The sequence below is a fragment of the Hyla sarda genome, chromosome 2 (assembly GCF_029499605.1).
Source record: "Hyla sarda isolate aHylSar1 chromosome 2, aHylSar1.hap1, whole genome shotgun sequence".
In the NCBI taxonomy this organism is placed as follows: domain Eukaryota; kingdom Metazoa; phylum Chordata; class Amphibia; order Anura; family Hylidae; genus Hyla; species Hyla sarda.
Genome location: NC_079190.1, coordinates 483,691,445 through 483,710,530, shown reverse-complemented (window position 1 = coordinate 483,710,530; position 19,086 = coordinate 483,691,445). Strand labels below are relative to the sequence as shown.

The 19,086-nt window shown below is 47.5% G+C and overlaps 1 protein-coding gene across 1 annotated transcript in view; it reads left to right on the top strand.

Moving 5' to 3' along the window:
• Positions 1 to 18,566, top strand: part of CCT8 (chaperonin containing TCP1 subunit 8) — a 27,001-nt gene extending 8,435 nt beyond the window's left edge. Inside the window, exons 5-15 of the mRNA XM_056559523.1 lie at positions 1,179 to 1,359; positions 1,445 to 1,506; positions 1,616 to 1,753; positions 3,667 to 3,845; positions 3,952 to 4,018; positions 5,183 to 5,270; positions 5,429 to 5,544; positions 9,386 to 9,457; positions 9,555 to 9,719; positions 10,889 to 11,008; positions 18,365 to 18,566. Of these exons, the coding sequence (XP_056415498.1) occupies positions 1,179 to 1,359; positions 1,445 to 1,506; positions 1,616 to 1,753; positions 3,667 to 3,845; positions 3,952 to 4,018; positions 5,183 to 5,270; positions 5,429 to 5,544; positions 9,386 to 9,457; positions 9,555 to 9,719; positions 10,889 to 11,008; positions 18,365 to 18,439 (1,263 nt within the window). The 3' untranslated portion in view covers positions 18,440 to 18,566. The remainder of the gene's footprint in view (positions 1 to 1,178; positions 1,360 to 1,444; positions 1,507 to 1,615; positions 1,754 to 3,666; positions 3,846 to 3,951; positions 4,019 to 5,182; positions 5,271 to 5,428; positions 5,545 to 9,385; positions 9,458 to 9,554; positions 9,720 to 10,888; positions 11,009 to 18,364) is intronic.
• Positions 18,567 to 19,086: the final 520 nt, after the last annotated feature.

Sequence of the window (19,086 nt, the reverse complement as noted above, 5' to 3'; positions counted from 1 at the left end):
GTGTTGAAGCTTAAAGGGGTACTCCAGTGGAAAACTTATTTATTTTTTTATTTTTTTTTTGTGAACTGGTGCCAGAAAGTTAAGCAGATTTGTAAATCGCTTCTATAAAGAAAAAAAAAAATCTTTACTCTTCCAGTACTTATTAGCAGCTGTATGCTACAGAGGAAATTCTGTTCTTTTTGAATTTCTTTTTTGTCTTGTCCACTGTGCTCTCTGCTGACACCTCTGTCCATGTCAGGAACTGTCCAGAGCAGCATAGGTTCGCTATGGAGATTTTCTCCTGCTCTGGACAGTTCCTGATAGCAGAGCACTGTGGACAAGACAAAAAAAGAAATTCAAAAAGAAAAGAATTTCCTCTGTAGAATACAGCTGCTAATAAGTACTGGAAGGGTAAAACATTTTTAATAGAAGTAATTTACAAATCTGTTTACCTTTCTGGCACCAGTTGATTAAAAAAAAAAAAAGTTTTCCACCGGAGTACCCCTTTAAAGGGGTACTCCGCCGCTTAGACATCTTATCCCCTATCCAAAGGATAAGGGATAAGATGCCTGATAGCGGGGGTTCCGTCGCTGGGGACCCCGTCATCTTGCACGCCGCACCCCGTTTATAATCGGTCCCCGGAGCGTGTTCGCTCCGGGTCTGATTACTGTTGATCACGGGGCCGGAGTGTTGTGACGTCATGCTCCGCGCCCCCCCCCCCCCCCCCCCCCCCCCCCCCCCTCAATGCAAGCCTATGGGAGAGGGCGTGACAGCTCCGGGGACCGATTATAAACTGGGTGCGGCGTGCAAGATCATGGGGGTCCCCAGCGGGACCCCCGTGATCAGGCATCTTATCCCCTATCCTTTGGATAGGGGATAAGATGTCTAAGCGGCGGAGTACCCCTTTAATCAGAGTTGCAATACTGCATGCAAACTGAGCAGGCGTTGTTTTTAGAAAAAAGCAGCTATGTTTCTCGGTCACCTCATTAAGGGAAAACAGAGACCATGGTGCTGCAGCATAATACCCATGGTCTCTGTGTCCCCCAATGAAGGTGACCAAGACTTTACGGTGAGTACAAAAAAATCTTTTTTTCTAATCCTGGATAACCCCTTTAACCTGCTCAAGTTGTCTGTTCCTTTGGATGTGATGTTTTTATGTACACACCAGTGGTTTCATTCAGGTCACCTTGTCTGTCTAGGTTATTGAAGGATATGAAAAGGCCTGTAGGAAAGCTCTGGAGATCCTCCCTGACCTGGCGTGCAGCTCCGCCAAGAACCTACGTGATGTGGACGAAGCCGCCTCCCTCCTGCGAACCGCCATCATGAGCAAGCAATACGGCAATGAGGACTTCCTGTCCAAACTCATCGCCCAGGCCTGCGGTAAGCCATGGAGATATGTCAATGCCGAGAGCGAACGTTTTCCCTAAAACTGTCATATAACTTTATTTCTTATGATATTATCTAGTCTCCATCCTTGGTGAATCTGGACATTTCAATGTTGATAACATCAGAGTCTGCAAAATCCTGGTGAGTCCATCTCCATATTATCCCCATTATAATTTAATGTTTTGTACACAGAACTCCAGGGGACTTATTCTGTAAAATGTGTGCACTAAGCTGGTAACTTTCCTTGCAGGGATCTGGTGTCGGTGCGTCGTCGGTTCTGCACGGTATGGTGTTCAAGAAGGAGACTGAGGGGAACGTCACGTCGGTGAAAGATGCCAAAATTGCAGTCTATTCCTGTCCTCTAGATGGGAGGGTCACAGAAACCAAGGTATGTAGACTGTCAATCCTACAAGGTTTCCCAACCAGGGTGCCTCCAGCTGTTGCAAAACTACAACTCCCAGCATGCCCGGACAGCTGAAAGCTGTCCGGGCATGCTGGGAGTTGTAGTTTTGCAAAAGCTGGAGGCACCCTGGTTGGGAAACCCTGGTCTACACCATTATACGGGGTATGTGTTGTGGTGTTTGTTGTCTCTAGAGATGAGCGAACTTACTGTAAATTCTATTCGTCACGAACTTCTCGGCTCGGCAGTTGATGACTTAGCCTGCGTAAATGAGTTCAGCTTACAGGTGCTCCGGTGGGCTGGAAAAGGTGGATACATTCCTAGGAGACTCTTTCCTAGGAATGTATCCACCTTTTTTCCAGCCCACCGGAGCACCTGAAAGCTGAACTAATTTACGAAGGAAAAGTCATCAACTGCCGAGCCGAGAAGTTTGTGACGAATCAAATTTACTGTAAGTTCGCTCATCTCTAGTTGTCTCACGTGCCTGGAGGCGGTATGGTTGTGAAACACTAGAACAGGGGTCTCAAACTCGCGGCCCACGGAACGACAATTTGCGGCCCGCTGCATAAACTAAGTTCACTGCGGGCACTACAGGGCTGAGCGAATATGGTCTCAGTCCTGATATTGGATTTCTGTGGAACGAGCGATCAGGGCTGAGTGAATATCGTCTCACTGCCCTGATAGGCTGAGCGCTAATCCATGTGATTGGCTGGCAGTGCCGAAAGAAGAAGAGGAGGAGAAAGAGGAGTAGTGCGCAGGTGGCCGTCCCATACGGAGAAGACTAGAGTGTGTGTGCGCATGTGACTGCAGCCAGGGTCATAGGGACTGTCCTGGAGAGTGAACATTAGAGGCGGCAGGGGCGACGTCCCTGTAGGCTGCAGCTGACAAACTAGTGTTGTTGTGTAGAGTGCAAATACGTTTGTCATCCAGCCCCAGCCATGTCTTAGGCTGAGTTCACATCATGTTTTTGCAATACAGTTCTCATATCAGGTTTTTGATAAAAAAATAAAAAAAATAATAATAAAAGGATTCCTCAAAACCTGACTAAACTGTATCAAAACGTGTGTACAAATTTTCATCCGTATTAGGTTGAAAAATGATGTCCAGTTGTATCCGTTTTTTAAGAAAAAAACAAACATATACGTTTTTAACTTTTCACTCCATTATGAATAAAGTTTCACTCGTTTGATTGAAATTACAAGAATAAAACTGTGCAAAGTCAAAAACCGTATGGTGCAAACCGGATGGAACCGTACGCACATACGGTTCTGTACGGTTCCCGTTGACTCCCATGTAAAAAAAAAATATATATTATAATATATAATATCATATTTATCATATTTATTATAATATATAATATCATATTTATTATAATATATAATATCATATTTATTATAATATATAATATCATATTTATTATAATATATAATATCATATTTATTATAATATATAATATCATATTTATTATAATATAATATATTTGTGTATATACAAAAAAGATTGCAGCAGCACACATTGGTCAAAAAATTTAGGCTCTTGGCGCACCTTTTGATCAAAAACGTGTCCCCCATCCACCACGGGGTGGTGGCCTCATTTAGGATGGGACCCTAATAAATATATTTTACACATTTCAATACGGTATTTGATTTAAAGGAAAAAAAAAAAAAGTTTTCTACCGGATTACCCCTTTAAAGCTGGAGACCATTGGTATACAGGCTCTAGCATGACACATGGTTTCAGGGGGTTAAAAAAGGACTCTACCTGGACGCCCTTGCTAAACATCGACTTGTGTCTCTCCACTACGATCTTTGGAGAATGCTTGGGAGACCTCTTACCCTTTTTAAGTAGTGGGGGTCCAAAACCAATCATTGAATTTATAGATCTGTTTGTTTAATTTCTAGGGTACAGTGCTGATAAACAACGCAAAGGAGCTGATGGACTTCAGCAAAGGAGAAGAGACCCTCATGGAGGAGCAAGTAAAAGCGTTGGCTGACGTCGGAGCCAACATTGTGGTCACAGGTGGCAAAGTTGCAGACATGGCTCTACATTATGCAAATAAATACAACCTTATGGTGGTCAGGTGAGCCCCTCCGACTGGTATATTTGTGTATATGGACAGTTATTCGAGTTCGTACGCTTTAGGCTTTAATGTGCTTGTTTTTCTAATTTCATTTTATTCTTTTAAGGTTAAATTCTAAGTGGGATCTAAGAAGACTGTGTAAAACCGTTGGTGCAACAGCTCTGCCCAGGCTGGTGAGTGTTTTTCTTTACTAGATTGAGACTTAGAAGGGAAGCTTAAAGCAGTGTTTTCCAACCAGGGTGCCTCCAGCTGTTGCAAAACCACAACTCCCAGCATGCCAGACAGCCTTTGGCTGTCTGGCATGCTAGGAGTTGTAGTTTTGCAACAGCTGGAGGCTCATTTGTTAGACATGGTTTTCTGTCTTAAGGTAGGATGAGATGGTATGGTGGTGCATGATACTAGTGTCGTAGCCCTCCTCATCATTCCAGCCTACGCAGAAACAGCTGGAGGCTCATTCGTTAGACATGGTTTTCTGTCTTAGGGTAGGATGAGATGGTATGGTGGTACATGATACTAGTGTCGTAGCCCTCCTCATCATTCCAGCCTACGCAGAAACAGCTGGAGGCTCATTCGTTAGACATGTGTTTTCTGTCTTGGGGTAGGATGAAATGGGATGGTGGTACATATTGGTGTCGTAGCCCTCCTCATCATTCCGGCCTACGCAGAAACCGTTGGCATGTCAATTCGTTTGGGGAAATGTGCTCGAAAAATTTTCTGGGTGGACCTTCTGCAAAAAATGAAGCCTAAATGGGGAGTGAAGAAACATATATGCTGATCGAGATAGCAAGAAGTGTAAGGGTAGTGTCAACACAGCGCAAATGGAGCATATTTGACATTGTGGGAATTGCGCTGTGCATGTGCTATGAGCAGACACACAGACCTTCCCCTGCCACAGCCCTGTGTGTGCAGTAAGGTTTGGAGGTGGGCCGAGTGTCAGTTATGTCTGTCTGCTCGGCCCACCTCTGAACCTTGCTGCACACACAGGGCTGCGACGGGGAAAGCTTTGTGTGTCTGCTCATAGAGCATATGAGGCAGACTTCTCAGTGTCAAGTACACTGCGTCAAATTCCCTGCCGCAGCCCTGTGTGTGCAGTAAAGTTCAGAGGCGGGCTGAGCGCACCAACGTAACTGTGATGAATGAGCTGAGCTGCAGTACCCCAGGGCCACCACTACACAATGAACTGCATATGACTTTGTGCCCCGTTTACCGTGTAATGAGCAGCATCAAACAGTAGAGATTCCGGTTGTCTGCACCCCACTGGTCAGCATCTAGTAGCCTATCCCAAAGATCAGCTATTTTAACCCCCTTGTGGGAATATGTATTTTACCTCTTTATAGACTTCACCCACGCCAGAAGAAATGGGACACTGTGACAGTGTATACTTATCTGAAGTCGGGGACACGCAAGTTGTCGTATTTAAGCATGGTAGGTATCACATGCAAACAATCCAGAGTTTTCCATGTTTTCTAGAATAATCAGAAAACCCCATTTTAATTTTTTTAATTTTTTTAATTTTTAATTTTTTTTCCTCTTGAGACTTTATATAGTAATTTGGATTTTTCCCTTTTTTTTTTTCCTCATAGAAAAAGAAGATGGAGCCATCGCGACCATAGTCATCCGAGGGTCTACGGACAACCTGATGGATGATGTGGAGCGCGCGGTGGACGATGCAGTCAACACTTTTAAAGTTCTCACAAGGGTGAGTAGGAGAAATATAGACAAGGAGCAACTAACCTACTAAGAAAAAAATAGCATAATGTATGTATATGTTGACCACCATTGCAGTCCCCACTACAGCACAGTGTGCCTCGAGCTGTTGTAAAACTACAACTCCCAGCATGCCCGGACAGCCGAAGGCTGTCCGGTCATGCTGGGAGTTGTAGTTTTGCAATAGCTGGAGGCATTCTGTTTTTTTTTTTTTTTTTTTTTTTTTTTGAAACAACAAAAATTTTGTTAAAGTTTTAACCTCTTAAGGACGAATGACGTCCTGGGACGTCATGGCACCCTGGGCCTTAAGGACCAATGACGTCCCACGACGTCATGGCCTTTTCCGGTCCCTGCCGCTCGCCGGGCAGAGATCGGATCTGGATGCCTGCTGAAATCCTTCAGCAGGCATCCAGGGCAAACTCCGAGGGGGGCCATGTAGGCCCCCCATGTCGGCGATCGCCGCAAATCGCATGGGAAATCGCCCTTGCGATCTGCGGCGATACCGGGCTGATCGGGTCTCTGGGACCCGATCGCCCGGTAATTTTGCATGATCCCGGCTGTCACAGACAGCCAGGACCATGCTAAAGAATAGGAGCGAGGTGGCAAGCCTGCCACCTCCTCCGATCCCCTGCGATCCGTCGGTTAGTTAACCGACCAATCGCAGGGGGGGGTGGTTACTTCCTCCCGCCCTGCCCGGCCCCTGAAAGTCCGGACAGGACGGGAGGAAGACCGGAGGACGCTGCGGGGGACGGGGGAGTGCTGGGGCCCGGCCCCGGTACTTACCTCGTCCCTGAAGACCCGGATCCCGGCGGTGAAGACAGCGGCGGCGGCGACAGGTGAGTTGATCTTCAGCCGCGGTCGGGCCCTTTACAGCAATGCACGTCGTCGTAAAGCGACATGCATTGCTGTATTTGGACCCTGTATACTACAACTCCAAGCATGCCCAGACAGCCCTTGGCGTCTGGGCATGCTGGGAGTTGTAGTTTTGCAACATCTGGAGGTTCACAGTTTGGAGACCACTGTGCCCTTCCAGATGTTGCAAAACTACACATTCTCAGCATGCCCTTACTGTCCAGGCATGCTGGGAGTTGTAGTTCTGTAACATCTGGCCCTTCAGATGTTGCAGAACTAAAACTCCCAGCATGCCTGGACAGTTTTGGCATACTGGGAGTTGTAGTTTTGCAACATCTGGAAGGGCACAGATTGGAAACCACTGTATTAGTGGTCTGCAAACTGTAGTCCTCCACATGTTGCAAAACTACAACTCCAAGCATGCACTTAGACTGTGCATGCTGGGAGTTGTAGTTTTGCAACAGCTGGAGGTCCCCCCCCCCCCCCTGTGAATGTACAGGGTACATTCACATGGGCAGGGGGCTTGCAGTGAGTATCAGGCTGCAAGTTTGCAATGCAGCAAATTTTGCGCGGCAGCTCAAACTCGCAGCTGGAAACTTGCTGTAATCCCCCGCCCATGTGACTGTACCCTAAAAACACTACACTAACACAAAATAAAATAAAAAGTAAAAAACACTACATATACAAATACCCCTAGACAGCCCCCCTCACCTCTCCAATAAAAATGAAAAACGTCTGGTACGCCTCTGTTTCCAAAATGGAGCCTCCAGCTGTTGCAAAACAACAACTCCCAGTATTGCCGGACAGCCGTTGACTGTCCAGGCATGCTGGAAGTTTTGCAACAGCTGGAGGCACCCTGTTTGGGAATCACTGGCGTAGAATACCCCTATGCAAATCCCTAATTCAGGCCTCAAATGCACATGGTGCTCTCACTTTGGAGCCCTGTCGTATTTCAAGGCTACAGTTTAGGGTCACATATGGGGTATCGCCGTACTCGGGAGAAATAGCCTAACAAATTTTGGGGGGCTTTTTCTCCTTTCACCCCTTATGAAAAGGTGAAGTTGGGGTCTACACCAGCATGTTAGTGTAAAAAAATAAATTTTTTACACTCACATGCTGGTGTTGCCCCATACTTTTCATTTTGACAAGAGGTAAAAGGGAAAAAAGCCCCCCAAAATTTGTAATGCAATTTCTCCCGACTACGGAGATACCCCATATGTGGGCGCAATGTGCTCTGGGGGCGCACAACAAGGCCCAGAAGGGAGAGTGCGCCATGTACATTTGAGGTGATTTGCACAGGGGTGGCTGATTGTTACAGCGGTTTTGAAAAAACAAAACCCCACATGTGACCCCATTTCGGAAACTACACCCCTCACTGTAATGTAATGAGGGGTGCAGTGAGAATTTACCCCCCACTGGTGTCTGACAGATCTTTGGAACAGTGGGCTGTGCAAATTAAAAATTGTGTACAGCCCACTGTTCCAAAGATCTGACAGACACCAGTGGGGGGCAAATGCTCACTGTACCCCTTGTTACGTTCCTCAAGGGGTCTAGTTTCCAAAATGGTATGCCATGTGGGTATTTTTTGCTGTCCTGGCACCATAGGGGCTTCCTAAATGCGACATGCCCCCGAGCTAAATTTGCTCTCAAAAAGCCAAATATGACTCCTTCTCTTCTGAGCATTGTAGTTCGCCCATAGTGCACTTCAGGTCAACTTATGGGGTACCTCCATACTCAGAAGAGATGGGGTTACAAATTTTGGGGGGTATTTTCTGCTATTAACCCTTGCATAAATGTGAAATTTGGGGGGAAACACACATTTTAGTGAAATTTTTTTTACATTTTTTTACATATGCAAAAGTCGTGAAACACCTGTCGGGTATTAAGGCTCGCTTAATTCCTTGTTACGTTCCTCAAGGGGTCTAGTTTCCAAAATGGTATGCCATGTGTTTTTTTTTTTCCTGTTCTGGCACCATAGGGGCTTCCTAAATGCAACATGCCCCCCAAAAACCATTTCAGAAAAACGTACTCTCCAAAATCCCCTTGTCGCTCCTTCCCTTCTGAGCCCTCTACTGCGCCCGCCGAACACTTTAAATAGACATATGAGGTATGTGCTTACTCGAGAGAAATTGGGCTACAAATATAAGTATAAATTTTCTCCTTTTACCCCTTGTAAAAATTCAAAAATTGGGTCTACAAGAACATGCGAGTGTAAAAAATGAAGATTGTGAATTTTCTCCTTCACTTTGCTGCTATTCCTGTGAAACACCTAAAGGGTTAACACACTTACTGAATGTCATTTTGAATACTTTGGGGGGTGCAGTTTTTATAATGGGGTCATTTATGGGGTGTTTCTAATATGAAGACCCTTCAAATCCACTTCAAACCTGAACTGGTCCCTGAAAAATTGTGATTTTGGAAATTTTGTGAAAAATTGGAAAATTGCTGCTGAACTTTGATGCCCTCTGGTGTCTTCCAAAAGTAAAAACTCATAAATTTTATGATGCCAACATAAAGTGGACATATTGTATATGTGAATAAAAAAAAAAATGATTTGGAATATCCATTTTCCTTACAAGCAGAGAGCTTCAAAGTTAGAAGAATGCAAAATTTTCAATTTTTTCATCAAATTTTGGAATTTTTCACTAAGAAACGATGCAAGTATTGACAAAATTTTACCAATAACATAAAGTAGAATATGTCACGAAAAAACAATCTCTGAATCAGAATGATAAATAAAAGCATTCCAGAGTTATTAATGTTTAAAGTGACAGTGGTCAGATGTTCAAAAAAACGCTCTGGTCCTAAGGTGTAAAATGGCCTGGTCCTTAAGGGGTTAATTTCCTGGAGTCCATAGGCAGCACAATAACAAATGGAAGCTTGTGCTCCCATAGGATGCTCAAGAATACACGTCAAGGGTTAACACTGACATTACTAATACTAACAAGTATTCTTGTCCATTTATTTATTTTTTTATAAAGGACAAGCGCCTTGTTCCAGGAGGCGGAGCCACCGAAATTGATTTGGCCAAGCAGATTACTTCCTATGGAGAGGTAAGGTTCCTCCGTTAGACGCGTTTGGTAATGTTTGCCCCTACGTAGAGTACATATTTACTCACATTGCGCTTCGTTTTTTTGTTTTTTTTCCCAGACGTGTCCAGGACTCGACCAATACGCCATCAAAAAGTTTGCCGAAGCTTTTGAGGCCGTACCGAGGGCTCTGGCTGAAAATTCCGGGGTCAAAGCCAACGAAGTGATCTCTAAGCTGTATGCAATGCATCAAGAGGGAAACAAGAATATTGGCTTTGACATAGAGGTAACTGTGGACATGGCTGTGGACATCCAGTAATGCAGTGTTTTCCCAACCAGTGTGCCTCCAGCTGTTGCAAAACTACAACTCTCTCAGCATGCCCGGACAGCCAAAGGCTGTCTGGGCATGCTTGGAATTATAGTTTTGCAACAGCTGGAGGCACTCTGGATGGGAAACACTGTAGTAATGATATGTAGGGCTTTGTGCACACGGCGGTCAAGTCCTAAACAGTGGCATGCGTTATCTTTTGACGCACCTCGTAGTGTTTAGTGGTGGCTATCTGTTTAGGGAAGTGCAGTCTATTGTACTTTCCTATTTAAAGGGGGCACTCTGGTGGAAAGCAAATTATTATTTTTACTTTCAACTGGTGCCTGAAAGTTAAACAGATTTGTAAATTACTTTTATCTAGCAATCTTAATCCTTCCATTACTTATCAGCTGCTGTATGCTCCACAGGAAGTTCTTTTCTTTTTGAATTTCTTCCCAGTCTGACCACAGTGCTCTCTGCTGACACCTCTGTCCATGTCAGGAACCGTCCAGAGCAGGATAGGTTTGCTATGTGGATTTGCTCCTGCTCTGGACAGTACTGGACATGGACAGAGGTGTCAGCAGAGAGCACTGTGGTCAAACAGGAAAGAAATTACTGGAGCAGTTGATAAGTACTGGAAGGATTAAGATTTATAAATAGAAGTAATTTACGAATCTGTTTAACTTTCTGTCACCAGTTGATTAGAAGAAAAGAAAATAGTTTTCCACCGGAGTACCCGTTTAATGGAAAACTGAGGGGCATTTTGGATTTCAGCAGCCTGGAACACGAGATATGTTGCTGCTAGAGGAACCTGGCAGCGGCTGACTCCCTTCTCCCCATTCAGAACAAATGCACACTCAGTATAGGGAGCATTTGTATGCACGCTCATCAAGGTGTGTATGTGTAGAAACACATGGACGCTCAGCAGAACATGCATTCTAAATGGGGAGAAGGGAACAGCCGCTGCCAGGCTCTCCTGGTGGTGATGTATTGGTAATAGCAATGATGGCTGTCAGCCAGATGCCAGTTTTGCCGATAGCTATGTTATGTCTATAGCCAGCATGAGCCATGCTTTTTGGGTAATACGCTGGAGGCAGGACTCCCATAATGCAATGCATTTACTGATCATCTTCTCCAATCCCCTACAGGCTGAGAGCGCCGCAGTGAAGGACATGCTGGAGAGCAATATCTTAGATACCTACCTTGTAAAATACTGGGGTATCAAGCTGGCCACCAACGCTGCCGTCACTGTCCTGCGAGTAGATCAGGTAAGTGGTGCCAGGATACAATGTAGTTAAAGGGGTACTCCGCTGCTCAGTGTTTGGAACAAAATGTTCCGAATGCTAGGAGCTTGTGACGTCATAGCCCCGCCCACTCATGGTGTCACGCCCTGCCCCCTCAATGCAAGTCTATGGGAGGGGGCGTGACTGCTGTCACGCCCCCTCCCATAGACTTGCATTGAGGGGGGGTGATGTCATGAGGGGGCGGGGCAATGACGTTACCACCTCCCAGCTATAAGCATTCGGAACATTTTTTTTTCTCCAAGCGCTGGGCAGCGGAGTACCCCTTTTAATGGAAAATGGTAATGGAGTAATATGTTGTGTTGTGGCTCGAGCTGTAGACGAATGCAGGCCGCCATGATGGAGCGTCTGATCACTGCGCCCCCTGACACCTTTCTGCTGAAACGGAAGTCGGTCCAAGAAGGATTGTAGACTATGAAGTAGAGATGAGTGAAGTTAGTGATTCGATTCGTCACAAACTTCTCGGCGGTTGCTGACTTTATCCTGCATAAATTAGTTCAGCTTTCCGGTGCTCCAGTGCGTTGGGGACTTTCACCTTTTCCAGCCCACCGGAGCACCTGAAAGCTGAACTAATTTATGCAGGATAAAGTCAGCAACCGCCGAGCCGAGAAGTTTGTGACGAATCAAATCCCTGTAACTTTGCTCATCTCTGCTATGAAGCCCTGGAATTAGACTGTGAGAATAGGTTCTTGTTAGGGAAGTCCTGATACACTTTTTATTTTATTTTTTTTTTGGTCATGTGTCAACAGGAATGGCTCCAGACTTTGTGAAGCCTTTGGCAAAAGTCGAACATGAGGTCCTCACTGACACTCGTCATTAAAGGAAAATGGTCATCCCGTTCACCCACACTAAACCCAGTACACATGGTTATAGTGCGGGTAAACAGGAGACAGATGCGGGGTCTCTGACTAACATACCTACCTTCAGTCCGGCACCCGGTCCCTCTGTTAGGATTGGCCCCACACGCACTAGAAGGAGCAATCCTGGCCCATTTTATAGGGTTGTTTAAAAAAAAAAAAAAAAAAAACACACACACACTTGTCCTTAAAGGACAAGTCTCACAGTAAACAATTGTTCAGCTTTTAGTGCAGAAGGTAAAGTTATACAGGTTTGTAAATCACTTCCATTACCAGTGCTGCTTAGAAACAAGCTTTATCTGCATTCTTCTGTCTGACAGGAAATTCAGCTGTTCCAGGTTTTCATGACTTTTGACCCCCTATTCAGACTGTTATCAGCAGCATCCAGGGGCCGTGACGTGACAATTACCCAGAAAACCCCTGTGCTGCAGAGAGATCCTGTGCTCGGCCTTAGCCCCTCCCATCTGATGAATATTCACACTGTCCTCCCTCTGTTCTGCAGTGATTGGCTGAGCAGCACTGCCTATATGTCGGCTGATTCAGATCATAGTTCTCTCCCCTCTCCTTGCTAATGTTTTTACACTGAGAACGGAGGAGAGGGGGGAGGGGAGGGAGCTGCCAGCGTAGACCTGTCACACTGAGAATGGAGGGGAGGGAGAGTAGAATTGTCACACTGAGCACTGGGGAGAGAGGAGTGCAGGGCAGAGGAGGGAGGAGGTGATTGTGCCACTGTAAAGCTGTTTCATTGAGAGGAGGAGGGGGAGGGAGTGATTTTACAGTGTAAAACTGCAGCTTCAACTCCAGGGTCCCTCTCTCTGAGCACTGAGATTACATTTTGTTTCCTCGTGGCCACCCTGCTGTATAGGGCTATGATTGGAGCTCAGTGTTATGTGGGAGTGAGCTAGCAGAGCTGTGGGAGGGACTAACATAAGTTAGGGGTGGTAACCAGCTCTCTGCTCAGGCAGCTGAGAGCAGGAAATGTGAGCAGTGCATGCAGGGAAATGTAGTCTTTGAGATCACAGGCATAGCCACCATAACCAGGAAGTAACTGGAATTTATGAGCTGAATAGCCGGTGAATGGGGGGCGGAAAAAAAATCACAAACATGTCAGAGAGGTGGTAGGTGAATATACTATGGAATGGCTAGGTATTTTTTTTTTCTTTGCTGCATGGGATATCTCCTTTAAGTCATGTTTGGTGTTGCAGCGCTGCCCTGTTTACTTGAATGGGTCTGTGCTGCAAAACCAGACACAGCACAAGAGGGCGCTGTTTCTTGAATATTATTATTTTTACAATTTTTATATATTTTTTTTTTTGTTCTGTTCCAATCTTTTACAATCCCTTTTTAGGGATGGCTTTCCCTAATCTTTATACAGTGGTCCCTCAACATATGATGGTAATCGGTTCCAAACGGACCATAGTTTGTTGAAACCATCGCATGTTGAGGGACCCGTGCAATGTAAAGTATAGGACAGTGGTCTACAACCTGCGGACCTCCAGATGTTGCAAAACTACAACACCCAGCATGCCCGGACAGCCAACGGCTGTCCGGGCATGCTGGGTGTTGTAGTTTTGCAACATCTGGAGGTCCGCAGGTTGTAGACCACTGTTAGGCTGGGTTCACTCCACGTTTTCTTAAATACGGTTCCCGTATATGGTTTGGAGGAGGGGGGCGGGGCTCAATCGCGGCGCCCGCACTCGGCTGTATTCGGGAACCGTATTTAATGCAAGTCTGTGAGCCGACCGGAGTCAACCGCAGCCTCCGGTCGGCTTCGTTTTCGGCCGTATGCGGTTTCTCGACCGCAGGCAAAAACGTGGTCGACCACGGCTTATAGACATGCATTAAATACGGTTCCCGAATACGGCTGAGTGCGGGCGCTGCGATTAGGCCTCGCCCCCTCCTCCAAACCGTATACGGGAACCGTATTTAAGAAAACGTGGTGTGAACCCAGCCTTAGAGGAAGTTGTACTCACCTGTCCCCGCCGCTCCGGACCGTCACTGCTAGTCACCGCTGCCCAGGATGTCGCTGTCCATCGCTGTCGCCGCGTCCCCGGCAAGGTCTCTGCTTCCCCGGCATCCGCACTCTCTGTCGCCGCCATCACGTCGCTACGCACGCCGCTCCTATTGGATGACGACGATGGAGAGCACCGACGATGCAGGGGATCCTGAAGAGGATGCGCCGGAGCCCCGAGGACAGGTAAGTGATCGTCATCAGACCACACGGGGCACCGTAAACTGCTATCCGGTGGCAGCTGAAGCAGTCTGCGCTGCCGGATAGCCGTTTATGCGTTGGCCCCGACATACAAAAGCATCGTATGTTGATGCTGCCTCTGAGAGGCCATCGTATGTTGAAATGATCGTATGTCGGGGCCATCGTAGGTCGGGGGGGTCACTGTATAAGCTTTTTATTGAGTTTAGAATTTATCTGTATCATGAAGTATTTGTTGTAAGACTCTGGTGTGTGTGACATGACTCTTGCTTTGTAGAAGGCTGTTCACCCTGAGTTATGTTTTTTTATACTGAACTGTGTATAAAACCTTTATAGATTATTATGGCCAAAGCAGCGGGTGGACCGAGAGCCCCAAAACAGCAAGGACACTGGGATAAAGATGACTGGCAGGATGAGCCAGAGACATTTTAGGTCTCTTGTAAAGAGCAGGTGCCTTATTGTATGCAATGCACGGACTACACACTGCATGACAGCACTCGCTCACTTACTAACCGCCTGCTGTGTCTCTGATGTTCAATAACCAATATTAAAGGGGTTATCCAGGAAAATGAAAACCAGATGACTTCCTCCAAAAACAGCACCACTCCTCTCCTCAGGATATGAGTGGTATTACAACTTGGCTACATTAACTTCAATGGAACTGAGCTGTAATACCACACACAACCTGGGGACAGGGGTGGTGCTGTTTTTGGAAGAAATGAGCTCTGTTTTTCTAATTTTGGATAACTACTGTAAGAACTTTAGGGTGTTTCTAGAGAGGTTGTATATAAAAAAATAAAGCTGCTTCCAGAACAATGCCACTTTTTGTGCACAGGCTGTGTCTGGTATTGCAGCTTTTGTACTGTAATACCAGACATGGCCCCTAGACAAGAGTTTCTGGTGGCAAGCAGCCATGTTTTATAACCTCACACACATGTAATGGCATTATTATGGCTTTTTTAAATCATAACTGCTTACTTCCAAAAAAAAAACAGTGCCACCCCTGTCCTCAGGTTGTGTGTGTTTTTACAACTTTGCTGCAATACCGCACACTTACTAAAAAGGGGGGGGGAGGGGGGGGGTGCAGGAAGAAAGCAGCTATGATTCTCTAATTCTGCAGAACCCCTTTTAAGTTCTAATACAAGTGTTCTTTGCTGGAAGTTGTAGTGCAGCTACAGCTGGATATTACACTGTGCACTGCATGAAGGATTTTTAGACTGATTAATTGTACATCCGTAATGATACCTGGGCATTGATATCAAGTCACTAGACTGTCATTAAAGGGGTATTCTGGCCTTAGACATCTTGTCTGATGTCTGATCGCAGGTGTACCACCTCTGGGGACCCCCCGCGATCTCTGTGCAGTACCTGGTGTGAGGTGCAAAACTTTGCGCCATGCAATTTTGTGTCGGCCCCCTCCCCTCAGCTATCCGGATATTTCCAAACGAACAGTGAGGGGAGGGGGAGGGGGAAGGCGGAGCTAAGCAGGATACAGTTCTGGGCCTCCCTCAGCCCTGTACACCGTCCCCCTTCTTGCCTCTCCCTCAGGAGGAGGGACTTAGATTCTGTCCCTGGACGTACTTTTTGTCAGCTGTGAAAATCTCCATCCAGGGGGCTGCGGGAATCCCCTCTCCTCCTGATGGAGGTGCACAGCCCTGCTCACACACAGCCCCCTGGACGTAGATTTTCACAGCTGTCTAAATTACATCCAGGAGTGGGGATGATTTCCAGAAGTGTTTTTGGGGGAAAACTCTGGTTTGCACGGGCATAGCTAAGGCAGAGCAGGGGGAGAGAGGATGTACATATGACGACCTCCTCTCTCCACCTGCTCTGCCATAGCTATGGCCGCGCAAACCTGCATTCTCCAAGGAAAGGCGGAGATGATGGAGGCGTGTATGTCCTCTCTCCCCCTGCTCTGTCTTCGCTCTGCCCTCCCACCCAGCTCTAGCTTTGGAAGTCTTCAGAGAGCTGAGGGGAGGAGCAGAAGCGATTTTGCATGGGGCGCAAGTTTGCACCTGTTGGCATTCTGTGCTGGGTGCTGCTCCGGAAACGGAGATGTCACACCACGCCCCCTCCATTCATGTCTATGGTAGGGACCGTGACTGCTTACAATCTACAAGGGGAGGGAGACAGCTGGTCATCTATGAGAAGTTAGGGTATGGTTACACTGCAGAATTTCTGCAGTCAGGAATTCTGCTGAACTTTTATAGGGGATGGATGGGTCGGGCAGCAGAGGGGAGGATGGATGGATGGGTCGGGCAGCAGAGGGGAGGATGGATGGATGGGTCGGGCAACAGAGGGGTGGATGGATGGGTCGGGCAACAGAGGGGAGGATGGATGGGTCGGGCAACAGAGGGGAGGATGGATGGATGGGTCGGGCAGCAGAGGGGAGGATGGATGGATGGGTCGGGCAGCAGAGGGGAGGATGGATGGATGGGTCGGGCAGCAGAGGGGAGGATGGATGGATGGGTCGGGCAGCAGAGGGGAGGATGGATGGATGGGTCGGGCAGCAGAGGGGAGGATGGATGGATGGGTCGGGCAGCAGAGGGGAGGATGGATGGATGGGTCGGGCAGCAGAGGGGAGGATGGATGGGTCGGGCAGCAGAGGGGAGGATGGATGGATGGGTCGGGCAGCAGAGGGGAGGATAGATGGATGGGTCGGGCAGCAGAGGGGAGGATGGATGGATGGGTCGGGCAGCAGAGGGGAGGATGGATGGATGGGTCGGGCAGCAGAGGGGAGGATGGATGGATGGGTCGGGCAGCAGAGGGGAGGATGGATGGATGGGTCGGGCAGCAGAGGGGAGGATGGATGGATGGGTCGGGCAGCAGAGGGGAGGATGGATGGATGGGTCGGGCAGCAGAGGGGAGGATGGATGGATGGGTCGGGCAGCAGAGGGGAGGATGGATGGATGGGTCGGGCAGCAGAGGGGAGGATGGATGGATGGGTCGGGCAGCAGAGGGGAGGATGGATGGATGGGTCGGGCAGCAGAGGGGAGGATGGATGGATGGGTCGGGCAGCAGAGGGGAGGATGGATGGATGGGTCGGGCAGCAGAGGGGAGGATGGATGGATGGATGGGTCGGGCAGCAGAGGGGAGGATGGATGGATGGATGGGTCGGGCAGCAGAGGGGAGGATGGATGGATGGGTCGGGCAGCAGAGGGGAGGATGGATGGATGGGTCGGGCAGCAGAGGGGAGGATGGATGGATGGGTCGGGCAGCAGAGGGGAGGATGGATGGATGGGTCGGGCAGCAGAGGGGAGGATGGATGGATGGGTCGGGCAGCAGAGGGGAGGATGGATGGATGGGTCGGGCAGCAGAGGGGAGGATGGATGGATGGGTCGGGCAGCAGAGGGGAGGATGGATGGATGGGTCGGGCAGCAGAGGGGAGGATGGATGGATGGGTCGGGCAGCAGAGGGGAGGATGGATGGATGGGTCGGGCAGCAGAGGGGAGGATGGATGGATGGATGGGTCGGGCAGCAGAGGGGAGGATGGATGGATGGGTCGGGCAGCAGAGGGGAGGATGGATGGATGGATGGGTCGGGCAGCAGAGGGGAGGATGGATGGATGGGTCGGGCAGCAGAGGGGAGGATGGATGGATGGATGGGTCGGGCAGCAGAGGGGAGGATGGATGGGTCGGGCAGCAGAGGGGAGGATCTACAAATAGTTTGAGGAAAGAGAAAATTTGAGAAATGTTTTTGAAGTGAAGGCAGCAGGAGGGGGTTGAGGTGTGGATGTGTGGTTTAAGATAGCACAGAATCGAAGCTGACTTTACTGGAATTTGTTTATGGTGAATGGGTGTCACAGCCAGGGTGCCTCAAACTGTTGAAAAACTACAACTCCCAGTATGCTTATACAGCCTTTTGTTGACCGGGCATGCTGGGAGTTGTAGTTTTGCAACTGTTGAAGGCGCACTGGTTGGGAAGCACTGCCATGAAAGAGGTTATTACTTAGGATGAATACAGCTGCGGGCCCTGACTTCGCATATTCCTGCCCTCCATTAATTATCTATAACAGGTAAGTTCTGGAGTTACAGGTCATAGGTTGAGGCATCCCTGTATGGTAGTGTTCCCCAACCAGGGTGCCTCCAGCTGTTGTAAAACTACAACTACCAGCATGCTGGCAGTTGAAGTTTAGCAACAAATGAAGGCACCCTGGTTGGGGAACAGCAGTGCCTTGTAAGTCTTATATAGTGTTACATGCAGGACAATAGATATAGGTATTAACTTAGGTATTTTTACTACCCTCCTTCTCATCAGATCATCATGGCAAAACCAGCGGGAGGCCCCAAGGCACCGACAGGCAAGAAGGACTGGGATGAAGACCAAGACTGAACACCTGTGTTATTTATCTGTACTTTTCCACTATGGACTGTCCTATCTATACGATGTGAGATGCCCCTTGAGATATTTGTTCACTTAAATTAATACTGTACAATAAAATCCCAAGTTCGTAATAGAAGTTTGGTCATTTATTTAATCTCTGCAAACCAATGTCTTCATTAACTAACTGTAATATACTGTAGTTGTATGGCGCTGGGACGTTGTTACCATAGAACAGTGTTTCCCAACAATATTGTCTCTAGATAATGTAAAACTACAACTTCCAGCATGCCCGGACAGCCTAAGGCTTATGCTGGGAGTTGTAGTTTTGCTTCAGCAAAACTTGGATACCACTGCCGTAGAAGTCCATGGAGCTGACTGCACTTAAATGGGCATTGTCAAATATAAAAAGGTTTTTATGTTGTACATCTTGGCAAAACAATAGTTTTTGTAATAGAATTCTTTAAAAAAGTTAACATTTTATTAAAGAAAATTGCCTTTGAATATCCCACCACTAGAGGTCCCCATACCTCCTGGGAGACTGATGTGTCCCACAACATGAGTGTGTCCAAGAGTCATGGACAAGAGATGGTTTATTGACCAGGCTGAAGGGGGAAGAAAGCCTGCAGCAACACTGCTGTAACAGTTTTATCAAACGT